Source organism: Salmo salar, chromosome ssa06, assembly GCF_905237065.1.
Source record: "Salmo salar chromosome ssa06, Ssal_v3.1, whole genome shotgun sequence".
Lineage (NCBI taxonomy): Eukaryota > Metazoa > Chordata > Actinopteri > Salmoniformes > Salmonidae > Salmo > Salmo salar.
The window spans coordinates 73,433,728-73,460,655 of NC_059447.1; the positions used below are offsets into that span (position 1 = coordinate 73,433,728).

Sequence of the window (26,928 nt, forward strand, 5' to 3'; positions counted from 1 at the left end):
CTCGCACATGTTTTTTCAGTTCTGCCCACAAATTTCCTATAGGATTGAGGTCAGGGCTTTGTGATGGCCACTCCAATACCTTGACTTTGTTGTCCTTAAGCAGTTTTGCCACAACTTTGGAAGTATTTTCCTCCAAACATAACGATGGTCATTATGGCAAACAGTTCTATTTTTGTTTCATCAGACCAGAGGACATTTCTCCGAAAAGTACGATCTTTGTCCCCATGTGCAGTTACAAACCATAGTCTGGCTTTTTTATGGCAGTTTTGGAGCATTGGCTTCTTCCTTGCTGAGTGGCCTTTCAGGTTATGTCAATATAGGACTCGTTTTACTGTGGATATAGATACTTTTGTACCTGTTTCCTCCAGCATCTTCACAAGGTCCTTTGCTGTTGTTCTGGGATTGATTTGCACTTTTCGCACCAAAGTACGTTCATCTCTAGGAGACAGAACGCGTCTCCTTCCTGAGCGGTATGACGGCTGCGTGGTCCCATGGTGTTTATACTTGCGTACTGTTGTTTGTACAGATGAACGTGGTACCTTCAGTCATTTGGAAATTGCTCCCAAGGATGAACCAGACTTGTGGAGGTCTACAATTTTTTTCCTGAGGTCTTGGCTGATTTATTTAGATTTTCCCATGATGTCAAGCAAAGAGGCACTGAGTTTGAAGGTAGGCCTTGAAATACATCCATAGGTACACCTTCAATTGACTCAAATAATGTAAATTAACCTATCGGAAGCTTCTAAAGCCATGACATAATTTTCTGGAATTTTCCAAGCTGTTTAATAACCTTTTATGGCTTGATCCTGTTAGCGGGATCGATATGACGACAGCCAGTGAAAGTGTAGGGTGTCACGTCCTGACCAGTATAGGGGTTATTTGTTATTGTAGTTAGTCAGGACGTGGCAGGGGGTGTTTTTTTATGTGGTTTGGGCTATGCATTTAGGTAGAGGGGTGTTTGGTTTATGTGGTTTTGTTAGTCTATGTTCTATGTTAGGTATTTTCTATGTTCTGTCTAGTCTATTGTAGTTCATTGTTTAGTTAATTGGGGTTGGACCTTCAATTGGAGGCAGCTGGTTCTCGTTGCCTCTGATTGAAGGTCCTATAATTAGGAGTTTGATTTTCATGGGTTTTTGGTGGGAGGTTGTTCGTTGCATAGCTGTGTGTTGCATGCAAGGCTGTTTGTCGTTTGTTCGTTAGTTTTTTCTTGTTTTGTTCAAATAAAGTGAATATGAGTACTCAACCCGCTGCGCCTTGGTCCATCCACCACGACGACCGTTACAGAACCTCCCACCAAACCCGGACCAAGCAGCGGGCCCAGGAGGAGGAAGGATCCTGGACCAGGGAGAAAAGTGAGTGGAGGACATCGTGGACATGGGAGGAGATAATGGCAGGGGACAAGACCCTGCCATGGAAACAGGTTGAGAAAGCAAGAGAGGAACGGAAAAAGTGGAACAAAGACCGGAACATTTACATGGGTACACGGTTGGCATTTAAGCTGGAGAGGCAGCCCCAAGAATTTTTTTTGGGGGGGGGCACACGGGTAGTTTGGCGGGGCCTGGATTGAGCCGCAAGCCAACTCCCCATGCTTATTTGGGCCAGACTATTACTGGTCAGGTCCCGTGCGTTGGAGTAATGCGTACGGCGTCGATGCCAAGCATTTGTAGGCTGGTGTGCGCGGTACCAGCGCCCCGTATTTGCCAGGGGAAAGCAGGCATTCAGCCAGGAAGGGTGGAGCCAGTACCACACTCGAGACCGCCAGTGCGCCTTCACGGTCCAGTTTATCCTGTTCCCGCTCCTCGCACTAGCCGTGAAGTGCGTGTCTCCAGTCTGGTACCTCCACTACCAGCACCACGCACCAGGCTTCCAGTGCATCAGCCCAGTCCAACTCGTCCTGTTCCTGCTCCTCGCACTAGCCTTGGGGTGCATGTCTCCAGTCTGATACCTCCAGTACCAGCACCACGCACCAGGCTCCAGTGCGTCAGCCCAGTCCAGCTCGTCATGTCCCTACTCCTCGTACTAGCCCTGTGGTGCGTGTCATTAGTCTGGCGCGTCCTAAGCCAGCCCCACGCACCAGGCCTTCCGGCAACAGTGCCTCATCCAGAACTTCCGGCAACAGTGCCTCGTCCAGAACTTCCGGCAACAGTGCCTCGTCCAGAACTTCCGGCAACAGTGCCTCGTCCAGAACTTCCGGCAACAGTGCCTCGTCCAGAACTTCTGGCAACAGTGCCTCGTCCAGAACTTCCGGCAACAGTGCCTCGTCCAGAACTTCTGGCAACAGTGCCTCGTCCAGAACTTCTGGCAACAGTGCCTCGTCCAGAACTTCTGGCAACAGTGCCTCGTCCAGAACTTCCGGCAACAGTGCCTCGTCCAGAACTTCCGGCAACAGTGCCTCGTCCAGAGTGTTCGGAAACAGTGCCCCGTCCAGAGTGTCCGACGACAGTGCTCCGTCAAGAGTATCCGGCAACAGTACCCCGTCCAGAGTATCCGGCAACAGCCTACAGTCCGGAACCGAGTGAGACGGCCTACAGTCCGAAACCGAGTAAGACGGCCCACTGTCCGGAACCGAGTGAGTCTGCCTACAGTTCGGAACCGAAAGAGTCGGCCTACAGTCCAGAGCTCCTAGAGTTGCCCTACAGTCCAGAGCTCCTAGAGTCGCCCTACAGTCCGGGGTCAATGGAGAGGGACATCGCTGTAGAGACATTATGTGAGTGGAGTGAGCCAGGGGTGGAGCGGGGTCTGCGTCCTGGTCCTGAGCCACCTCCTGAGGGGGATTATTGGGGAAAGGGGGGGTGTTGCAGGAGCACCGTCGGTGACGGTGGCCACCCTCCCTTCCCTCCCATGTAATTTTGGGATTTATTTTGTTTTGGGGGGTTATTTTTGGTTATTTGTGTGAGGTGCATCCGGGGTCTGCACCTTTGGGGTCACGTCCTAACCAGTATAGGGGTTATTTGTTATTGTAGTTTGGTCAGGGCGTGGCAGGGGGTGTTTGTTTTATGTGGTTTGGGCTATGTATTTAGGTAGAGGGGTGTTTGGTTTATGTGGTCCGGGGTTTTGTTAGTCTATGTTCTATGTTAGGTATTTTCTATGTTCTGTCTAGTCTATTGTAGTTCTATGTTTAGTTAATTGGGGTTGGACCTTCAATTGGAGGCAGCTGGTTCTCGTTGTCTCTGATTGAAGGTCCTATAATTAGGAGTTTGTTTTTCATGGGTTTTTGGTGGGAGGTTGTTCGTTGCATAGCTGTGTGTTGCATGCAAGGCTGTTTGTCGTTCGTTCGTTTGTTTTTTCTGGTTTTGTTCAAATAAAGTGAATATGAGCACTCAACCCGCTGCGCCTTGGTCCATCCACCACGACGACCGTTACACAAGGCGGCAAATTCAAAACAACAAAGATCTCAGAATTAAAATTCCTTAAACATACAAGTATTATACACCATTTTAAAGCGTTACTTCTTGTTAATCCAGCCACAGTGTCTGATTTCAAAAAGGCTTTACGGCGAAAGCAAACCATATGATTATGTTAGGTCAGCGCCTACACACACAAAAACACAGCCATTTTCCAGCCAAAGATAGGAGTCACAAAAAGCAGAAATAGAGGGACAATTAATCACTAACCTTTGATGATCTTCATCAGATGACACTCATATGACTTCATGTCACACAATGCATGTATGTTTTGTTCGATAAAGTTCATATTTATATCCAAAAATCTCAGTTTACATTGGTGCGTTATGTTCAGTAATCTTTAGCCTCCAAAAACATCCGGTGATTTTGCAGAGCCACATCAATTTACAGAAATACTCATCATAAATGTTCATGAAAATACAAGTGTTATACATGGACCTTTAGATAAACTTCTTCTTAATGCAACCGCTGTGTCAGATTACAAAAAAGCTTTACCGAAAAAGCAATAATCTGAGTACGGTGCTGGTTAAAGGGGTGTTGTTGTGCTGGACTGTTGTCTGCGTATGTGCTGACTGGTGTGTAATCACCTGCTGTTTCAGCTCCACCTGCCTTACCTCCAGCTGGGTAAATGTATCCTTCATTTCAATGAGGGAGTAGTATTCTGTGCTGGGGGGTTGACTTTCTGCTTGGGGTTGCTCATCTGCGGGGTTATATAATGAAGAGGTCTGGTCTGACCTGCTCGGGGTCGGGATATCTTTCTCAAGGGTGATCTTCTCCTGTTGAGTTAAGTCTTTGATTAGGTTAAAGTCTGTTTGCTCAGTTTGTAAAGGTCCTAAAGGCGTGTGTGTGTGTGTGTGTGTGTGTGTGTGTGTGTGTGTGTGTGTGTGTGTGTGTGTGTGTGTGTGTGCCAGGGTGTAATGCCATTGACTGGTTGCCCTTCCAGATCTGTCAGTGTGGCTTATAGTGTGTGTAGTTGGGCTCCCAGTGGATGTGTGTGTGTGTATAAAGGTTGTTTGGGTGTATGATCATTAGGCTGACATGTGGCAGGAGCAACCTAATGGGTTCCAATATACTGTGTTTGTGTGTGACTTGGGGGAGGGACTATATAAATTATTCACATCCTCTGTAATTCTCTGACTGAATACAGAGGGTACCACGTTTCACTCCCACTTGAAATGAACAGCGAATTCCATTTGCTCAAAAATTATTTGTGTAGTATCTATGAAGACCTTACATACATTTGGAGTTGATGTAGAAAGCATCTGCCTCTGGTGCCAAAGGTTGCATGTTCAAATCCAGTGATATATTCTTTTTTAGGAGATTTTTTTTTAAGCCTATCCCAAACCTTAACCTTAACCCTTAACCCTTACCCTTCAGAGTTAATGCCTAACCTTGAGATTTCTGAGTTAATGCCTAAACTTAACCACTTTGAAATTTGATGTTTGGAACAACTTTGAAATTTGAGAAACATAGATGAATGTCTAATTCTGATGTGAGACTGTGAGAGCTTGTTATAAATGTGCTATGAAGGCTTAATTAAGTCTTTATAGCTGTTGCTCATACAGAGTGAAACCTATATTTTTTGCCACTTTTTCTCCCCAATTTCGTGGTATCCAATTGGTAGTTACAGTCTTGTCTCATCACTGCAACTCCCATACGGACGCGGGAGAGGCGAAGGTCAAGAGCCGTGCGTCCCCCAAAACACAAACCCACCCAACCAAGCAAGCAAGCAAGCCACAGTGCTTCTTGACATATTGCCCACTTAACCCAGAAGCACCAATGTGTCGGAGGAAATGCTGTACACACGCCACAGGAGTCGCTAGCATGCGATGGGACAAGGACATCCCTACCGGCCAAACCCTCCCGTAACCCAGACAACGCCCCATGGGTTTCCCAGTCACGGCCGGCTGTGACAGAACCTGGACTCGATTTCAGAATCTCTAGTGGCACAGCTAGTATTGTGATCCAGTGCCTTAGACCACTGCGCCACTTGGGAGGCCCTGAAACCCATATCGCTCTAAGCAGTCTGGTACGTGGTGAGACTCAGGGCTGTTACAGAATGGGAATTGAGCTTATCTCCCAACTTAAGTATTTTGGAGCCTTTGGCTTTTGTTTCAATCCAAAGCAATTAAATAAAAGTAAAAAATACATATACAGTGGCTTGCAAAAGTATTCATCTCCCTTGGCATTTTTCCTATTTTGTTGCGTTACAACCTGTAATTTAAATTGATTTTTATTTGGATTTCATGTAATGGACATACACAAAATAGTCCAAATTGGTGAAGTGAAATGAAATAAATAACTTGTTTAAAAAAATAAAAAATAAATAATAGAAAAGTGGTGCGTGCATATGTATTCACCCCCTTTGCTATGAAGCCCCTAAATAAGATCTGGGTCAACCAATTACCTTCACATAAGTCACATAATTAGTTAAATAAAGTCCACCTGTGTGCAATCTAAGTGCCACATGATCTGTCACATGATCTCAGTATATATACACCTGTTCTGAAAGGCCCTAGAGTCTGCAACACCACTATGCAAGGGGCACCACCAAGCAAGCGGCACCATGAAGACCAAGGAGCTCTCCAAACAGGTCAGGGACAAAGTTGTGGAGAAGTACAGGTCAGGGTTGGGTTATAAAAACATATCCGAAACTTTGAACATCCCACGGAGCACCATTAAATCCATGATTCAAAAATTGAAAGAATATGGCACCACAACAAACCTGCCAAGAGAGGGCTGCCCAGCATAACTCATGAACCAGGCAAGGAGGGTGTTAATCAGAGAGGCAACAAAGAGACCAAAGATAACCCTGAAGGAGCTGCAAAGCTCCACAGAGGAGATTGGAGTATCTGTCCATAGGACCACTTTAAGCCGTACACTCCACAGAGCTTGGCTTTACGGAAGAGTGGCCAGAAAAAAAGCCAGTGCTTAAAGAAAAAAAATAAGCAAACACTTTTGGCGTTTGCAAAAAGGCATGTGGGAGACTCCCCAAACATATGGAAGAAAGTACTCTGGTCAGATGAGACTAAAATGTAGCTTTTTGGCCATCAAGGAAAGCGCTATGTCTGGCGCAAACCCAACACCTCTCATCACCGCCAGAACCTCATCCCCACAGTAAAACATGGTGGTGGCAGCATCATGCTGTGGGGATGTTTTTCATCGGCAGGGACTGGGAAACTGGTCAGAATTGAAGGAATGCTGGATGGCGCTAAATACAGGGAAATTCTTGAGGGAAATCTGTTTCAGTCTTCTAGAGATTTGAAACTGGGACAAAGGTTCACCTTCCAGCAGGACAATGGCCCTAAGCATACTGCTAAAGCAACACTCGAGTGGTTTAAGGGGAAACATTTAAATGACTTGGAATGGCCTAGTCAAAACCCAGACCTCAATCCAATTGAGAATCTGTGGTATGACTTAAGATTGTGGACATCAGTGGAACCCATCCAACTTGAAGGAGCTGGAGCAGTTTTGCCTTGAAGAATGGAAAAATCCCAGTGGCTAGATGTGCCAAGCTTATAGAGATATACCGCAAGAGACTTGCATCTGTAATTACTGCAAAAGGTGGGACTACAAAGTATTGACTTTGGGAGAGTGAATAGTTATGGACGTTCAAGTTATCAGTTTTTTTGTTTTATTTCTTGATTGTTTCACAATAAAAAAATATTTTGCATCTTCAAAGTGGTAGGCTTGTTGTGTAAATCAAATGATACAACCCCCCCAAAAATCCATTTTTATTCCAGGTTGTAAGACAACAAAATAGGAAAAATGCCAAGAGGGTGAATACTTTCGCAAGCCACTGTATATTTCAGGAAACTTTGCTTATAGACAGGAAGTTAAAAACCTAAAGTTAGTGTGCTATGGGAATAAATCACTGAAGTTTTCTTAGACACTTTGTTAAAATAGCTTTTTTTGGCGACAGCGAAAGCAGCTAATGAGAAAACAATATGGATATAACTGTTTGGTGTTGGTATGTTGGGGAGGGTTGAATGCGACTCAATTTCACAAATTCCTCACTGGCCAAAGGTTGGTGGGGTGTGTATATATATCTCTCTTAGTAGCTCCATAGCTGAGATTTAATAGTAGCCGATTACTCATAGTCTGCCTGTCTTTACTGGTTAGTTGCTGTAGCGGGTTGCGACAATGACACACTATCCCTGCCTGTCAGAGCCAATCTCCATCACTCTGCCCACACGCACACATGCACGTGTGCATATACACAAACACACATACAAACACACACAAACACAGCCACTCGCCTACACACCACGCAGGCAGAGGGAGAAGAGACAGGAGCCAGAGAGACAAAAGACTGAAATAGACAGAAAGACTTATGGTGGATGGTAGAGACATACTGTATGGGATTATGAGATAGTCAACAAGAAGGTGGAGAGAGAGAGAGAAGGTAGAGGGGAGGAAGAGGAAGATGGTACAAGCTGTGTGAGGACAACACTATCACACTGATTCAATGTGATCCACCAAAACCCACTGTTAAAGAGGTTAAAGAGATTAAGGCTCATTCTATGTGCAGTGCACTGTCCATTTCTGTCTGTCTGTTCCTGTGATCCACTAAACTTCCTGAGATTCTCTGTGACCCATCAAACAGACTATACCAATGTTTCTAGCTAAGACACAGCCCGGCATCATGACCTGCTGGAAGAGGATCTATAGCGTTGATCAACTAATGGGTTCTAACCCACTATCTCACTATAGTTTGGTTGTTTATGGTTTTTGTGGTTTTGTTGTTCCAGGGTCATCGGAACCTTCCGGATGGTTCTACAGAAGGTGGCGGAGGAGGGGCAGCTAGAGGTGACAGACACACTCATCGATGACAACAACACCGCCATACGGGTAAGCCCCAGCACTGGTCCCAAATCAGTCTACAGGTCTTCATCCATAAGAGTGGGAATCCTCCATTCTGATCTATGGACAGCACACATGTACTTACAGTATATGCCACAGACACACAGATAAACAGATATGTATTTTATGGACCTCAGATGAGTACTGATCCAATAGCCATATATTCAGAGAACAGTGTTTAAGGGAATGAAAAAGAGAGTAAGATAGAGGGAGCAAGGGATGGAGAGATCAAGGGAGATATAGAAAGGGGGGATGGAGAAACGACTAGAAAGAGTGTGAGAGCTCATCTGTATAAATTACCCCAGGGCTTAGGAGAATGGTGTTAGTGGAGCTGTGAATGCTGACTCTCTGTTATTGAGATGATATCACACATAGTAGCCAGAATGACCTGGGGGGCACTCACACTCATTATACCTGATGAAGACAGCTTGGCTGTCGAAAGGTTGGTTATGAAATGACTGCATCTGAGCTCCTAGAGTGTGCGGATCTCCACACACACACACACACACACACACACACACACACACACACACACACACACACACACACACACACACACACACACACACACACACATCTCTCAGCACCTCTGCATCCCTCTCTGTACCTGATGAGGGAGAGAAGAGGAAAACATCCGGAAGAGTCTCATCTGAGTTCTAACTAAACAGAAGTGTTTTTATTGCCTCCCACTGAAAGATCCAGGGTTACCATGGTAACACCTTTAACTTTACTGGCTCTGCAGTGATTTACTGGCTCCCGTGTGGTCGCAGGGCAGAGAGAGAGAGTGGGAGAGAGAGAGAGAGAGAGAGAGAGAGAGAGAGAGAGAGAGAGAGAGAGAGAGAGAGAGAGAGAGAGAGAGAGAGAGAGAGAGGTGGAAAGGGGAACATTGTTTGTTTATTTCTCTCTTCATTTGTCTTTGTCAGTGAAATAAATGGCTTGGTTTGTAGTAAAGGCAGTTGCTGTCAAACAAAATTCCAATGCCACACTTCCTTGTCGTGTATTCACTTGATGAGAAATCTGTGTGTTTCTAGTTTGTTTTGACTAATTCATTGGTCGACTATTCCATTCCAGACTAGTGTTACCGTAGACATCAAGTACACGACCATGGATGGGACAGTGGGGGTGTGGAGCGATGGGGAATTCCTGGACGTTCCGGGCGACCCAGAGGGAACATTCCAGTTTGAGACAGACAGCCTGCTTTCCGGACACAGCCATGGATCAGGATCAGGAGTGTCTCCTGGACGATCCATCCACGGAATTCCCACTTTCAGGAAGTGAGTCGACAACTCCATTAGTATAGCTGAAACATTTTCTTATTTTTATTTCACCTTTATTTAACCAGGTAGGCCAGTTGAGAACAAGTTCTCATTTACAACTGCGACCTGGCCAAGATAAAGCAAAGCAGTGCGACACAAACAACACAGAGTTACACATGGGACGTACTCAATAACACAATAGAAAAATCTATGTTCAGTATGTGCAAATGTAGTAAGATTAGGGAGGTGTCGTGTCTTTGGCATCATTAAAACTGAAGACATATTTATCAAATAACTCTCTGTAATTATTATTACGCGACTAAACTGATTAACCTGTTAGGGCTAGGGGGTAGCATTTGCACGTCTGGATAAAAAAAATGTACCCGATTTAATCTGGTTACTAATCCTACCCAGTAACTAGAATATGCATATACTTATTATATATGGATAGAAAACACTCTAAAGTTTCTAAAACTGTTTGAATGGTGTCTGTGAGTATAACAGAACTCATTTGGCAGGCAAAACCCTGAGACATTTTCTGACAGGAAGTGGATACCTGATGTGTTGTATTGACTTTAAACCTATCCCATTGAAAAACACAGGGGCTGAGGAATATTTTGGCACTTCCTATTGCTTCCACTAGATGTCACCAGCCTTTACAAAGTGTTTTGAGTCTTCTGGAGGGAGATCTGACCGAACAAGAGCCATGGAACGATGATGTCCCATTAGACACCTGGCGCGCGAGTTCATGTTGGGTACCCTCGTTCCAATACGTTATAAAAGAGTATGCATTCGTCCACCTTGAATATTATTCATGTTCTGGTTAAAAAAGGCCCTAATGATTTATGCTATACAACGTTTGACATGTTTGAACGAACGTAAATATATTTTTTCCCCTCGTTCATGACGAGAAGTCCGGCTGGCTTAGATCATGTGCTAACAAGACGGAGATTTTTGGACATAAATGATGAGCTTTTTTGAACAAAACTACATTCGTTATGGACCTGTGATACCTGGAAGTGACATCTGATGAAGAGAATCAAAGGTAATGGATTATTTACATAGTATTTTCGATTTTAGATCTCCCCAACATGACGTCTAGTCTGTATCGCAACGCGTATTTTTCTGGGCGCAGTGCTCAGATTATTGCAAAGTGTGATTTCCCAGTAAGGTTATTTTTAAATCTGGCAAGTTGATTGCGTTCAAGAGATGTAAATCTATAATTCTTTAAATGACAATATAATATTTTACCAATGTTTTCTAATTTTAATTATTTAATTTGTGACGCTGACTTGACTGCCGGTTATTGGAGGGAAACGATTTCCTCAACATCAATGCCATAGTAAAACGCTGTTTTTGGATATAAATATGAACTTGATAGAACTAAAAATGCATGCATTGTCTAACATAATGTCCTAGGAGTGTCATCTGATGGAGATTGTAAAAGGTTAGTGCATCATTTTAGCTGGTTTTATGGTTGTGGTGACCCTGTCTTTGACTTGACAAAACATTACACACAACTCTTGTAAATGTACTGTCCTAACATACTCTAAATTTATGCTTTCGCCGTAAAACCTTTTTGAAATCGTAAAACGTGGTTAGATTAAGGAGATGTTTATCTTTCAAAGGGTGTAAAATAGTTGTATGTTTGAAAAATTTGAATTTTGACATTTATTTGGATTCAAATTTGCCGCTCTTGAAATGCACCTGCTGTTGATGGAGTGCACCACGGGTGGCACGCTAGCGTCCCACCTAGCCCATAGAGGTTAATCATGTAACTGTAATTAACTAGGAAGTCGGGGCACCAAGGAAAATATTCAGATTACAAAGTTATAATTTTCCTAATATAACTTTCAGATATTATAATATCTGATATATTAGTCTTCTGATTAATGACGTATTTGTTTACCTCGTCAGTCTCATTCCAAACGTCGTAAACTGTTGGTTATCTGCACGAACCCAGTCTTCACTATGAGTCATCCATCAATTGTCTTAAAATCATTTATTTACTAACTAAGTAATTCACAGAAATGCATAACAAACAGTAGCTATGGTTATAAGGAAATGATAGGAGAATGTGCCCTAGTGGGCTAAACCGGCATGGCGGCTTGTTAGAAAAAAGGTTGATAAGAGTTGATAATTATAACAATTAACTTGTTATTATTCTGTCGGTATCGATAGTCTAAGAGTTTAACCACGTGGTATGGTTAAAGTTCAGAAAGAGGGATGCATGGTCAAACCTTGGCCCTCTCGTTATCGAGGTAAGCTGGTCTCCAACCTTTAGCCACTCATAATGGAGGTAAGCTCGGTCTGGTGATAGAAACCCTGGGTGGGGGTTATATTCAGAATAACAGAAAAAGGCTGTCTCATGACGCCAGGTCCCGTCTGTTCATGGGGGCGTGCCGATAACTTGGTGAAACTTTAATTAAACAGAAATACAATTCTCTCACATTAACATCTTACAAGCATCCCAACATATTCCAAATAGCTTTATCCTTATTCATTCATTTTATACAACCATTAGATGTAAGTCTCTCAACTGAGGCTATTATATAAACAGTGCCATGGTAATGTGGCCGTAGTGTCTCTCATGACTTTCACAAATTTGTACCAAACGGACCAGTTCATATCTGGATTCTTCACCGATCTTTTATACCTTCTCCAGAACATAAATGTAATTTGGTTCTCCAGTCCTGTGAGGTGGAATAATTCCTGGGTTCTTTCTATGAAACCCACTCTGTCTCAAAACTGTGGCCATGAGGCAGGACATTCTTTTAGGAATTTACGACCGCTCTCACAGAGCCTGGGTAGGGGGAGGTAGGGGGATGGTGCATAGAAAACACAAAGAGGGCAACGTCATGACAGAGGTAAGGCAATAAATAGGCCATAGTGGCAAAATAATTACAATTTAGCATTAACACTGGAGTGATATATGTGCAGATGATGATGTGCAAGTAGAGATACTGGGGTGCAAAAGAGCAAAAAATAAATAACAATATGGGGATGAGGTAGTTGGGTGTGCTATTTACAGATGGGCTGTGTACAGGTACAGTGATCGGTAAGCTGCTCTGACAGCTGATGCTTAAAGTTAGTGAGGGAGATGTAAGTCTCCAGCTTCAGTAATTTTTGCAATTCGTTCCAGTCATTGGCAGCAGAGAACTGTAAGGAAAGGCGGCCAAAGAGGTGTTGGCTTTGGGGATGACCTGTGAAATATACCTGTGTGTGCTATGGGTGGGTGTAGCTATGGTGACCAGTGAGCTGAGATAAGGCAGGGCTTTACCTGGCAAAGATTTATAGATAACCTGGAGCCAGTGGGATTGGCGACGAATATGTAGCGAAGTCCAGCCAACGAAAGCATACAGGTCGCAGTGGTGGGTAGTATATGGGACTTTGGTGACAAAACGGATGGCACTGTAATAGACTACATCCAATTTGCTGAGTAGAGTGTTGGAGGCTATTTTGTAAATGACATCGCCAAAGTCAAGGATCGGTAGGATAGTCAGTTTTACGAGTGTATGTTTGGCAGCATGAGGGAAGGAGGCTTTGTTGCGAAATAGGAAGCCAATTTAATCTTGGATTGGAGATGCTTAATGTGAGTCTGGAAGGAGAGTTTACAGTCTAACCAGACACCTAGGTATTTGTTGTTGTCCACATGTTCCAAGTCAGAACCGTCCAGAGTAGTGATGCTAGGCGGGCGGGCAGGTGTGGGCTGCAATCGGTTGAAGAGCATGTGTTTAGTTTTACTAGCATTTAAGAGCAGTTGGAGGCCATGGAAGGAGGGCTGTATGGCATTGAAGCTCGTTTGGAGGTTTGTTAATCTAACCACGTTTTACGATTTCAAAAAGGTTTTACGGCGAAAGCATAAATTTAGAGTATGTTAGGACAGTACATTTACAAGAGTTGTGTGTAATGTTTTGTCAATTCAAAGACAGGGTCACCAAAACCATAAAACCAGCTAAAATGATGCACTAACCTTTTACAATCTCCATCAGATGACACTCCTAGGACATTATGTTAGACAATGCATGCATTTTTAGTTCTATCAAGTTCATATTTATATCCAAAAACAGCGTTTTACTATGGCATTGATGTTGAGGAAATCGTTTCCCTCCAATAACCGGCAGTCAAGTCAACACCACAAATTAAATAATTAAAATTAGAAAACATTGGTAAAATATTATATTGTCATTTAAAGAATTATAGATTTACATCTCTTGAACGCAATCAACTTGCCAGATTTAAAAATAACCTTACTGGGAAATCACACTTTGCAATAATCTGAGCACTGCACCCAGAAAAATACGTGTTGCGATACAGACTAGTCGTCATGTTGGGGAGATCTAAAATCGAAAATACTATGTAAATAATCCATTACCTTTGATTCTCTTCATCAGATGTCACTTCCAGGTATCACAGGTCCATAACGAATGTAGTTTTGTTCAAAAAAGCTCATCATTTATGTCCAAAAATCTCCGTCTTGTTAGCACAAGACGGAGAGTGAAGCCCGCCGGACTTCACTTCATGAACGAGGGGAAAAAATATATTTACGTTCGTTCAAACATGTCAAACGTTGTATAGCATAAATCATTAGGGCCTTTTTTAACCAGAACATGAATAATATTCAAGGTGGACGAATGCATTCTCTTTTATAACGTATTGGAACGAGGGTACCCAACATGAACTCGCGCGCCAGGTGTCTAATGGGACATCATCGTTCCATGGCTCTTGTTCGGTCAGATCTCCCTCCAGAAGACTCAAAACACTTTGTAAAGGCTGGTGACATCTAGTGGAAGCAATAGGAAGTGCCAAAATATTCCTCAGCCCCTGTGTTTTTCAATGGCATAGGTTTAAAGGTAATACAACACATCAGGTATCCACTTCCTGTCAGAAAATGTCTCAGGGTTTTGCCTGCCAAATGAGTTCTGTTATACTCACAGACACCATTCAAACAGTTTTAGAAACTTTAGAGTGTTTTCTATCCATATATAATAAGTATATGCATATTCTAGTTACTGGGTAGGATTAGTAACCAGATTAAATCGGGTACATTTTTTTTATCCAGCCGTGCAAATACTGCCCCCTAGCCCTAACAGGTTAACACAGTGTCCAAGGAAGGGACCGATGTGTACAGAATGGTGTCGTCTGCGTAGAGGTGGATCAGAGAATCACCAACAGCAAGAGCGACATCATTGATATATATAGAGAAAAGAGTCGGCCCTAGAAATGAACCCTGTGGCACCCCCATAGAGACCGCCAGAGGTCCGGACAACAGGCCCTCCGATTTGACAAACTGAACTCTATCTGAGAAGTACATAATCAGCATCATTATAAACTTGCATGCATCAATGCCATAGCTAGAACCATATTTTCATCATCAGTAGCCCTTTACACTCGTACCCATATACGGGTTGAAAATGGCAGATTTGGACACATGCTATAAATGATGTCAGAGCTCAGGCTCTGCGCTTCACGGCTCTGTATGGGTTTTGACTGACAGCTGTTCTGAACGTGATAACCCCACGCGACAAGACGTTGCCCCATCCCTCCCACTAATTTTGAAAGATTAGATGTTGAGGAATATAATGAATACCGCTATGATGTCATACAAGCAAGCCAAATACCCGTGAGTTCAAATGTGCACTTCACATTTACATATCATAATATACAGTGTCAACGTTTATGATCGCTATGTTTGTTACAAGATTACATGATGTTTTACCCTGGGTTGTCCTGAACAGAATGAGCCTATGTTGATCTATTGGGGGAAAAAAATTGCCGCGGAACACGCACCTGAATGCACACATAATTGTGAAAGATTGTAGTTTTTACTTAGCTAGACATGTCGGCAAGAGAACAAGCTTTCAAATGATGCCCATATGACCCAGATTGCGATTTATAATGGGCCGTTTTTGATATGCGTAAACAACAACAGTAATTGTGTAAAAGGGGATGCAGAATTGTGTTCCAAACAAAATAACTACAAGTGTTCTTGCTCTAGTTTCTCAACGGCACAGCTAGGAGAGCTTTAAACAAGCACCTTATAGTTGAAGGCTCTTCTTCGAGTCATAAAAGTGCATTGAAATGAATTAGGAACTGTGCACACTTTGGAGAGGTGTGTGGCCACTTGGAAAAACCACATAGTCCTCTCACTCAAACCCTTGTCATTGTTGCAGCTACCTCATATTTTCCAAGAATATTCTTATCTTGTTACTGATTGTATCCAGACTATTTTCAGATTCCGTTGTCAACAATTGCGGTGAAAAGTACAGTAAATGTAAAATCACATAAAATCAACGGTGTTGTCTTTTAAGTGCTACCATGGTTATGCATATGCTATCCATATTTCTTCTGTAAGAAACATTTCTATTTAGCCCTATCCATATTGGCCAATTCCCAACAAGGTTTAACAACAACAACAACAACAATAACAACAACATCAAAGCGAAGATATCATTATTGTCAGCGAAGTCATTAAATATACCATTATGCTCAAAATACAGCAACACCATAGTTAGAACAATCCTCACCATCATTATCATTCTCATTAATAACAACAAAAGTGAAGACACGATGAGCATCAACAATATCATCATCATCATCTCCACACCATGCATTTAAACATACCTAGACACTCCTTTAGCTGGCACAATACTCTGCCCGGCAGTAGGGAGTGAATGTGTTACAGCAGTATGTTTCAGCCTCCAGGCAGTAGGAAGTGAATGTGTTACAGCAGTATGTTTCAGCCTCCAGGCAGTAGGAAGTGAATGTGTTACAGCAGTATGTTTCAGCCTCCAGGCAGTAGGGAGTGAATGTGTTACAGCAGTATGTTTCAGCCTCCAGGCAGTAGGGAGTGAATGTGTTACAGCAGTATGTTTCAGCCTCCAGGCAGTAGGGAGTGAATGTGTTACAGAAGTATGTTTCAGCCTCCAGGCAGTAGGGAGTGAATGTGTTACAGCAGTATGTTTCAGCCTCCAGGCAGTAGGGAGTGAATGTGTTACAGCAGTATGTTTCAGCCTCCAGGCAGTAGGGGGTGAATGTGTTACAGCAGTATGTTTCAGCCTCCAGGCAGTGCTGTCTGCTGATGACTAATAGCCTGCTCTCTCAGTGAGTACATTTACATGCACACTAATAATAGGATATTATGGCAGTAGGCTGAGTTTGTAAATAGTAATGTAAACACCTCACTCTGCTTATGTTAATGTGAATAAGGTCAAAATCTAATTAAACATACACCTGATTTTCTGAGCAATCTATCAAATTATGTAAGGGATAATTAACGAATGGCTATGCGTTCCGTGGATAATAATGAACAATGTGGAAGGTGTGTTCCGCGTTAGCGGAGTGGAACTATAACCTTCCACGGAGTTGCATTATTTTCCATGGAATGCATAGCCCTTCGTTGACTCTTCCTTTCATACCATGGCTTTAATTTAACACATTTTCCGCTATAAATGTGTTCATTTGCAGGTAGAAATGTGTTCAACATCCACTGCAGTAGCTAGTAAGTTTCCCAGATAGCTACAGTAGTTGCATTGGTAACCGAATAAACAGACTTGCTAGTTTAGCCAACCAAACCATCAGTCATAGCTTGCTATTATGAAAATCGAATTCAACAATGACAATAATGTTTTCAATTCAGCTTTTGCTTTAAAAAGCAGCTCAAACATACAACATAAATTGAACATTGATTATGGCAGTAGGTTGAGTATGGAAATAGTCATGTAAACACTTTACTCTGCTTATCTTAATCGGTGTAAGTTCAAAATCGAAGTAAGCATACGTCGATTAATACACCTGGTTTTCTGAGCAATCCTTCGAATTATTAGGATTTACTGTGCCTTCGGGAAAATATTCAGACCCCTTGACTTTTTCCACATTTTGATACGTTACAGCCTTATTATAAAATGTATGAAATATTTTTTTCCCTCAGCAATCTACACACAATACCCCATTATGACAAAGTGAAAAAAGGTTTATAGAAATGATTGCAAATTTAAAATAAAAAAAACGAACAGGAATACCTTATTTACATAAGTATTTAGACCCTTTGCTATGAGACTCGAAATTGAGCTCAGGTGTATCCTGTTTCCATTGATCATCCTTGATGTTTCTATAACTTGATTGGCGTCCACCTGTGGTAAATTCAATTGATTGGACATGATTTGGAAAGGCACACACCTGTCTACATAAGGTTCCACACTGTACAGTGCACGTCAGAGCAAAAACCAAGCCATGAGGTCGAAGGAATTGTCAGTAGAGGTTCGAGACAGGATTGTGTTGAGGCACAGATCTGGGGAAGGGTATAAAAAATTCCTGCAGCATTGAAGGTCCCCAAGAACTCAGTGGCCTCCATCATTCTTAAATGGAAGAAGTTTGGAACCACCAAGACTCTTCCTAGAGCTGGCCGGCTGGCCAAACTGACTAATCAGGGGAGAAGGGCCTTGGTCAGGGAGGTGACCAAGAACCCGATGATCACTCTAACAGAGCTCTAGAGTTCATCTGTGGAGATGGGAGAAACTTCCAGAAGGACAACCATCTCTGCAGCAGTCCACCAATCAGGCCTTTATGGTAGAGTTGCCAGACGGAAGCCACTTCTCAGTAAAAGGCACATGACAGCCTGCTTGGAGTATGGAAAAAGGCACCTTAAGACTTTCAGACCATAAGAATCAAGATTCTCTGGTCTGATGAAACCAAGATTGAACTCTTTGGCCTGAATGCCAAGCGTCATGTCTGGAGGAAACCTAGCACCATCCCTACAGTAAAGCATGGTGGTGGCAGTATCATGCTGTGGGGATGTTTTTCAGTGGCAGGGACTGGGAGACTAGTCAAGATCGAGGAAAAGATGACCCAGACTTGAACCCAATCAAACATCTCTGGAGAGACCTGAAAATAGCTGTGCAGCAACGCTCCACATCCAACCTGATAGCTTGAGAGGATCTGCAGAGAAGAATGGGAGAAACTCCCCAAATACAGATGTGCCATGCTTGTAGCACCATACCCAAGAAGACTTATTGCTGTAATCGCTGCCAAAGGTGCTTCAACAAAGTGCTGAGTAAAGGGTCTGAATACTTCTGTAAATGTGATATTTCAGTTTTCTATGTTTAATAAATTAGCTACAATTCTGAAAACCATTTTTTGCTTTGTCATTATGGGGTATTGTGTGTAGATTAATGAGGAAAAAAAACAATTTAATCCATTTTAGAATAAGGCTGTAACGTAACAAAATTTGTAAAAAGTCAAGGGGTCTGAATACTTTTCAATGGCACTGTATATCATGGCATTGTTTAATACTGTTGAAGGAAATTCTAGAGCATGCATTATTTCCCTATAATGCACGGTATATCAGCACGGCAGAATTCAATTTCTAGCGGCAAATGTGTTAAATTATAACCATGGTATAAAAGAGATAATCAAACATAATGCAACTCCGTGGAATGTTATAGTTCCACTCTGCTTGGAACACACCTTCCGCGTTGTTCATTATTTTCCATAGAACTCATAGCCCTTCAATGATTATCCCTTACATGTAAACAGTTCCAGTGTTGTATTTGATCTATTTGGTCTGTGCATGTACAATGTGTAGGGCAAGCCTCCCTCTTATGAGGGAAGTGAGTTCGGAAGACCTGAAAGTATGCATTTTAGAAATGTTTTTCACATACAAACTGTGTATGTCCGAATCTTATAGCCTTCGCAAAAATAACACGGTCACTGTGGTAGAACATTTGCTTTGATTAGCAATTATCTGCAATTATCGATCGTCTCATCGGGTTGCCTGATTTCAGAGAGTCTATGTAAACAGGATTATTTGGGAAATCGTTTTTCTTTCGAAGCATGTAAAAGTTTTAAACTAAGTATTATATTAATCTGACTATCCACAATAATCGTATTCTTGTGTGCATGTAACCGCACTCAATGTGGTGTGTTATTGTGTTTTCTGCTGAATAATGTGTAGGCTAATAAGGTGTAGGTAGTATTTATTTTCCTGTTGGCTGGTTTGCCTGGCTAGGTTCCCTAATCCATTATCATAACACATGTTAAGTGTTTGTGTGTGTGTGTGTGTGTGCGTGTGTCTATGTGTGTGTGTGTGTGTGTGTGTGTGTGTGTGTGTGTGTGTGTGTGTGTGTGTGTGTGTGTGTGTGTGTGTGTGTGTGTGTGTGTGCGTGTGTCTATGTGTGTGTGTGTGTGTGTGTGTGTGTGTGTGTGTGTGTGTGTGTGTGTGTGTGTGTGTGTGTGTGTATCTGTGTGTGATTGGGACCATACATCAGCCACTGTATTTGGATGTATTAGAGTGAGTGTCTCACCATGAGAACCTCCATCCTCCTGACTAGACAGTTTGTAATGGGAGTCAACTGGGCATTACAACAGAATGGGGCTCTGTCTGTGAATCCTCATGAAAATCTATTGAACTGACACATACAGTTATCATCTCCTAGAGTTTAGATGTACTGATTCAGTGGGTTTTATCGGACGGAACAGAGTTTTTATAGTGTGTCCCCATAGAGCTGATCTGTGTTTTATGAGACTTGTAAAAAAAGACGCAGGCTGAGGAGGAAAGGGAAAGGGAAAGGGGGATACCTAGTCAGTTGTAAAACTGAATGCATTCAACTGAAATGTGTCTTCCGCATTTAACCTCCTACGGGATCGGTGCCCCACCCCCCGCGGGACAGTTGAGCTAATGTAGGCTAATGTCATTAGCATGAGGTTGTAAGTAACAAACAAAAAATCCAGGACATAAACATATCTGATATGGGCAGAAAGCTTAAAATCTTGTTAATCTAACTACACTGTCCAAATTTCCATTGGCTATTACAGTGAAATAATACCATGCTATTGTTTGAGGAGAGTGCACAATTATGAACTTCAAAATGTATTAATAAATCAATTAGACACATTTGGGCAGTCTTGATACAACATTTTGAACAGATATATAATTGTTCATTGGATCAGTCTAAAACTTTGCACATACACGGCTGCCATCTAGTGGCCAAAATCTAAATTGCGCCTGGGCTGGAATAATACATTATGGCCTTTCTTTTGCATTTCAAAGATAATGGTACAAAAAATACTCTCACACACACACACACACACACACACACACACACACACACACACACACACACACACACACACACACACACACACACACACACACACACACACACACACACACCTCTGTCCTTGGTGCTAGACGAGGGCACCTGTCATCTCCTAATTACCGAGGCAACAAAGAGCTAGTCCTGTCAGTGGTACAGTACTGTACAGTAGCTCAGAGGAGAGCTGAGATTTTGTGTGAGAGAGAACCCCAGTGAACCCACACAGAGTGATGACAATACTGATGGAAAACACACACTACAGTACTGGGGGAACAATGATGACCTCATGGAACCACTCTGATGATGTCAATGGGCTTTGATGCCATTGTATTAAACTGTCTGGGTTGGTGCTCCTTACAGGGAGGAGAATGAGGAGTAGGACAAAAACAGTGTGAACTCAAGGTACCATATGCTGTTTGGGTTGCAGTGTCTCTCCTCTTTGGGTTGCAGCAGTGCCGTCTTGCATGTTTGAGTGTGCGCGTGTTCATGAGAGAGTGGTTTTTGCAGTGACATGGGAGCAGGGCACACACACACACGCACACTCGTACCTTGGAATCAAAGCAATTCATTTGTCCCCGAGACCGCATCGTCTGTCACTCTACGGCATTATTATTTCATAAACATAATTTATTATCATCTCACGTTCTATGTATGATGAAACAGGAAGTCATTCCATACCGGCCCTTAAATCTAAATCAATGTCACACCAGAATGGTCTTTCTATTTAATGTAGAATAATTACAATCACAGAGCTTATTATGTTTTATGATTATGTAATTGCTAAGGGCTAGATGTCCACGGTAAGAGGTCGTGGAATCTGGTGTGTGTGATATTCATTAAGATGGTCTTATTGCCTGGCTAGCATAGGGAACTGTATTAAGATGGTCTTATTGCCAGGCTAGCATATGGAACTGTATTAAGATGGTCTTATTGCCAGGCTAGCATAGGGAACTGTACTAAGATGGTCTTATTGCTAGGCTAGCATATGGAACTGTATTAAGATGGTCTTATTGCCAGGCTAGCATAGGGAACTGTACTAAGATGGTCTTATTGCTAGGCTAGCATATGGAACTGTATTAAGATGGTCTTAATGCTAGGCTAGCATATGGAACTGTATTAAGATGGTCTTATTGCTAGGCTAGCATATGGAACTGTATTAAGATGGTCATACCATGGATCATTTAGCGATTTTTAACCCATTGAATAACACATTCATAAATGGCAAAACAGGCAGTGAAAAAATGTATCATAAGGAATAAGGTTTTGAAGTGTCTGTCCTATATCTAGGAGATATAAGAAAGCTCAAGTTATACTTCCAGTCAATAGACTGTTAATTAAGATGTTTTTTTGCTAGAGGAATCTGGTGTGTGGGAGATTCATTAAGATGGTTTTATTGCCTACCGTACAATAGATCAGGGGAGAAGCAGAAGGCTAAGAGACATAATCCTAACCTTATTGAGCAGCCAGATTTGGGCCGGAGTTAATGAGAGTTGGAGCCTTGTACAGTACATATCAAACAGAAGATGAAGACTGGGTAGTTTACTGATGAAGACTGGGTAGTTTACAACTTAGACCACCCTGTCTGTAATGATAGCATTACATGTGGTTTAAAGGTCAACTCACATTCCAACATTGGTACAGTTTAGGAAGGAGGACTTCTGATCTTCTGACATTGGCATAGACAAAGGATAAGAGAGAGATGGAGTTGGTGTGTGTGTGTGTGTGTGTGTGTGTGTGTGTGTGTGTGTGTGTGTGTGTGTGTGTGTGTGTGTGTGTGTGTGTGTGTGTGTGTGTGTGTGCGGGCTTCAGGTCTGAGCTGCCATGGTAAAGTGATAAGTAAGATGAGAAAGGGGTTTCACTGGCCTTTTAATTGCTCTTTATCCCTTTGACTGCACACACACACACACACACACACACACACACACACACACACACACACACACACACACACACACACACACACACACACACACACACACACACACACACACACACACCAGTTTACATTGGCATTTCAGTCATTTAGCAGACACTCTTATCTAGAGCTACTTAAAGTCAGTGCATTAATCTTAAAATGGGGGTGGGGGGGGGGGGGTGTTGAGGAGGTAGTGTGAGGGGGAGGTGCTGTCGGATTATTTAAGATACTCTTTGTAGGGTTTCAGATGTTTGGGAAGATGGGCAGGGACTCTGCTGTCCTAGCTTCAGGGGGAAGCTGGTTCCACCATTGGACTGCCAGGACAGAATAGAGCTTGGACTGGGCTGAATGGGAACTGAGGGCCAAGAGACCAGAGGTGGCAGAATGGAATGCTCGGGTTGGGGTGTAGGGTTTTGAGCATAGCCTGAAGGTAGGGAGGGGCAGTTCCTCTTGCAAGCGACATGGTCTTTTAGTGGATGCAAGCTTCGACTGGAGGCCTGTGGAGTGTGCGGAGGAGCGGGGTGACATGGGAGAACTTGGGACTGTTGAGCACCAGGTGGGGTGCAGTGTTCTGGATAAGTTGCAGTGTTTTGATAGCACAAGCGGTTTGATAGCACAAGGCTCCCAAGTGGCGCAGCATTCTAAGGCACTGCATCTCAGTACAAGATGTGTCACTACAGTCCCTGGTTCGATCCGGGCTGTATCACATCCGGCCATGATTGGGAGTCCCATAGGGCGGCGCACAATTGGCCCAGCATCGTCCTGGTTTGGCCCGGGGTAGGCTGTCATTTTAAATGAGAATTTGTTCTTAACTGACTTGCCTAGTTAAACAAAGGTTAAATAAAAAAGTTTAAAATATAAAAAAGCAGGAGCCCAGCCAACAGTGAGTTGCAGTAGTCCGGACAGGAGATGGCAAGTGCCTGGATTAGCACCTGTGTGAGATGGGGTCATACTCTACGATGTTGTAGAGCATGAACCTGCAGGAGTGAGTCACTGCTTTGATGTTTGCAGAGAACGATAGGGTGTTGTCCAGGGTCATGCCAAGGTTATTTTCACTCTGAGAGGGGGACACCGTGGTGTTGTCAACTGTGATGGAGAGGTCTTGGAGAGGGTAGGCCTTCCCCGGGAGGAAGAGCAGCTCTGTCTTGTCGACCTTGAGGTGGTGGGCCGACATCCAAACTGAGATATCTTCCAGGCATGCAGAGATGAGAGCTTTGGCAGTGTGGAGTGCCTCCGTGACACATGCAGAGAAGAGCAGTCTCTGTTGAGTGATCCGTCTTGAAGCTTGACTGGTTAGGGTCAAGAATATTCTTCTGAGACAGATAGCAAGAGAGTTGGTCAGAGACGGCACGCTCAAGTGTTTTGGAAAGAAAAGAAAGAAGAGATACCGATCAGTAGTTTTTCACATCAGAGGAGTCAAGTGTTGGCTTCTTGAAGAGGAAACTCTGCATTCTGAAGTCAAGGGGGATGCAGCCAGTGCATACATTTGTGTATTGGTCCCCCCTGGGAATCAAACCCACATCACTGGCATTACAAGTGCCATGCTCTACCAACTGAACCACACGGGACCACAGCTCCAGGATTAGCCCCCTTCTCTGCGAGTCCAGAAGGATGTATTTCTGGTCCGTGAACTACAGTTGAAGTCGGAGGTTTACGTACATTTAGGTTGGAATCATTAAAACTCGTTTTTCAACCACTCCACACATTTCTTGTTAACAAACTATAGTTTTGGCAAGTCGGTTAGGACATCTACTTTGTGCAGGACACAAGTCAGTTTTCCAACAATTGTTTACAGACAGATTATTTCACTTATAATTCACTGTATCATAATTCCAGTGGGTCAGAAGTTTACATACACTAAGTTGACTATGCCTCTAAACAGCTTGGAAAATTCCAGAAAACTATGTCATGGCTTTAGAAGCTTCTGATTGGCTAATTGACATTATTTGAGTCAATTGAAGGTGTACCTGTGGATGTATTTCAAGGCCTACCTTCAAACTCAGTGCCTCTTTACTTGACATCATGGGAAAATCTAAAGAAATCAGCCAAGACCTCAGAAAAAAATGTGTAGACCTCCACAAGTCTGGTTCATCCTTGGGAGCAATTTCCAAATGCCTGAAGGTACCACGTTCATCTGTACAAACAATAGTATGCAAGTTAAACACCATGGGACCACACAGCTGTCATACCTCTCAGGAAGGAGACGTGTTCTGTCTCCTAGAGACTACAGTTTACAACTGCACATGGGGACAAAGATCGTACTTTTTGGAGAAATGTCCTCTGGTCTGATAAAACAAAAATATAACTGTTTGGCCATAATGACCATAGTTATGTTTGGAGGGAAAAGGGGGATGCTTGCAAGCCGAAGAACACCATCCCAATCGTGAAGCACGGGCGTGGCAGCATCATGTTGTGGGGGTGGGTCTGACTCTTGCTGCAGGAAGGACTGGTGCACCTCACAAAATAGATGGCATCATGAGGTTGGAAAATGATGTGGATATATTAAAGCAACATCTCAAGACATCAGTCAGGAAGTTAAACCTTGGTCACAAATGGGTCTTCCAAATGGACAATGATCCCAAGCATACTTCCAAAATTGTGGCAAAATGGCTTAAGGACAACAAAGTCAAGGTATTGGAGTGGCCATCACAAAGCCCTGACCTCAATCCTATAGAAAATTTGTGGGCAGAATTGAAAAAGTGTGTGTGAGCAAGGCCTTCAAACCTGACTCAGTTACACCAGCTCTTTCAGGAGCTGGTGTAAAATTACATAACATGTATTCCCTTGCAAAGCGGAGGAAACCGAGGCAGTGATTGTTTTGAGTGTTAATTTGGTTAGGCTTTTGTTTAATTCGTTCACTCATTTTGTTAGTTTTGTGTTGGGATGCAAGCAAGCTCATTCTGTGCCTGCCTGGGGCCGTCATGCTTTCAAGGGCCACCTTTGATCATACCCACAATGCAACAGGTTGGCGGCACATCAAACAGCATTGTGATGGTGTTGTGTTGTGGGGTCTTTTCATCTGTATCAGTGTATCACACGTCAGTGCCAACAAATGATAGATCTAGGAAGTATTTTATGTCTTTAACGTAGACTTAAGGGTCTTTATTCATATGAGGTCTATGTGAACTTACAGTAGCACTGGAAGAATGTTCTGGAGTCTTTGATTGCTACTGTAGAAATGTGTTATTGGTTTGAAGCTGTGGCTTGTTTGAAGTACTTATAGTAGCTTAGAGCTTTAGTTGTAGACATCAAATGCTATAGTTGTAGAGATAACTTTAGATTGCAAGAATCTCTTACAACTCCTCAATTTTCCTTGTTGTGTTTTATGTCACTGTTTTCCCTCAAGGTCTTCTGCAGTGTGTCTGAGTGCAGTGTTTTGTGTTTTGTAGTGTCTTGCTGTGGTGTATTGCCTGTGTATTGTGTGCCACTGTGTTCCTCCCACATGTTGACTGACTGAGTGACCCTCTCTGACTTCCTGTCTAAGGCCATGGTGTGGGAGTAGATCACCACGCAATACCAGACTCTTTTGGGGTTGAGCAGAATAACATTTTAAAACAGAGGGGTATTCAGAGAAAGCCTGTTAAAAGTTAACCACCTCTGCTATTCAGCCTCTCCTCCCTCCTTCCTCCTCCCTCAGTCAACTGCTGAATTGTTTCTCTCCACATCTCTCTTCCTCCTCCCGTTATTTCTCTCTTTCTCTTCCTGTCATCGTTTATTAGGCATTCAATTATTTACATCTCCAACAAGTAGGCATCCGCACATGCAAATACTAATGGAATGCTGTTTCTCTTCCATGATTTCAAGATTTCAGCAGCATACCACCCTGCATCCCACTGATTGTTCTAGCCACTTACTTAAAGCCACTTACTGTGTGACACTAATGAAGAAATAAATACCACAGCAGCCCAGAATACTGCTCTTATTACAAATACACAGAGGAGAAGGAAAGTCTTGTATCATAATTGTATTTAAAATAGAGATTTAGAAAAACCTTTCCATGGATAAATATTTTTTATTTTATTTAACTAGGCAAGTCAGTTAAAGAACAAGTTCTTATTTTCAATGACAGCCTAGGAACAGTGAGTTAACTGCCTTGTTCAGGGACAGAACAACAGATTTTTACCTTGTCAGCTTGGGGATTTGATCTTGCAACCTAGTCCAACGCTCTAACCGCTAGGCTACCTGCCGCCCCAAATAATAATATTGCTGAAATAATAACCACTGCTTTGGTTCTCCGGTTTACCTGATCACTGTCTGACCGTCTGATCACGGGACACTCCTGAGAGAACGCTGTGTGTGTGTTTGGGAGAGAGGCTATTCAGCTCCATTCAGCAGCGCCAGCAGATCAGAACAGAGCTTTGGGGCCATTCGTTATTGATCACCTGCAGTTCAATTCT

At 42.9% G+C, this 26,928-nt stretch overlaps 1 protein-coding gene across 12 annotated transcripts in view; it reads left to right on the top strand.

Annotated features, from left to right (window-relative positions):
* Window positions 1-26,928, top strand: part of LOC106608042 (otoferlin) — a 131,279-nt gene that overhangs the window by 36,074 nt on the left and 68,277 nt on the right. For all 12 annotated transcript variants that reach the window (XM_045720966.1, XM_045720965.1, XM_045720970.1 and 9 more), the window contains exons 4-5: window positions 8,156-8,255; window positions 9,339-9,541. In XM_045720966.1, coding sequence (XP_045576922.1) covers window positions 8,156-8,255; window positions 9,339-9,541 — 303 coding nt within the window. The remainder of the gene's footprint in view (window positions 1-8,155; window positions 8,256-9,338; window positions 9,542-26,928) is intronic.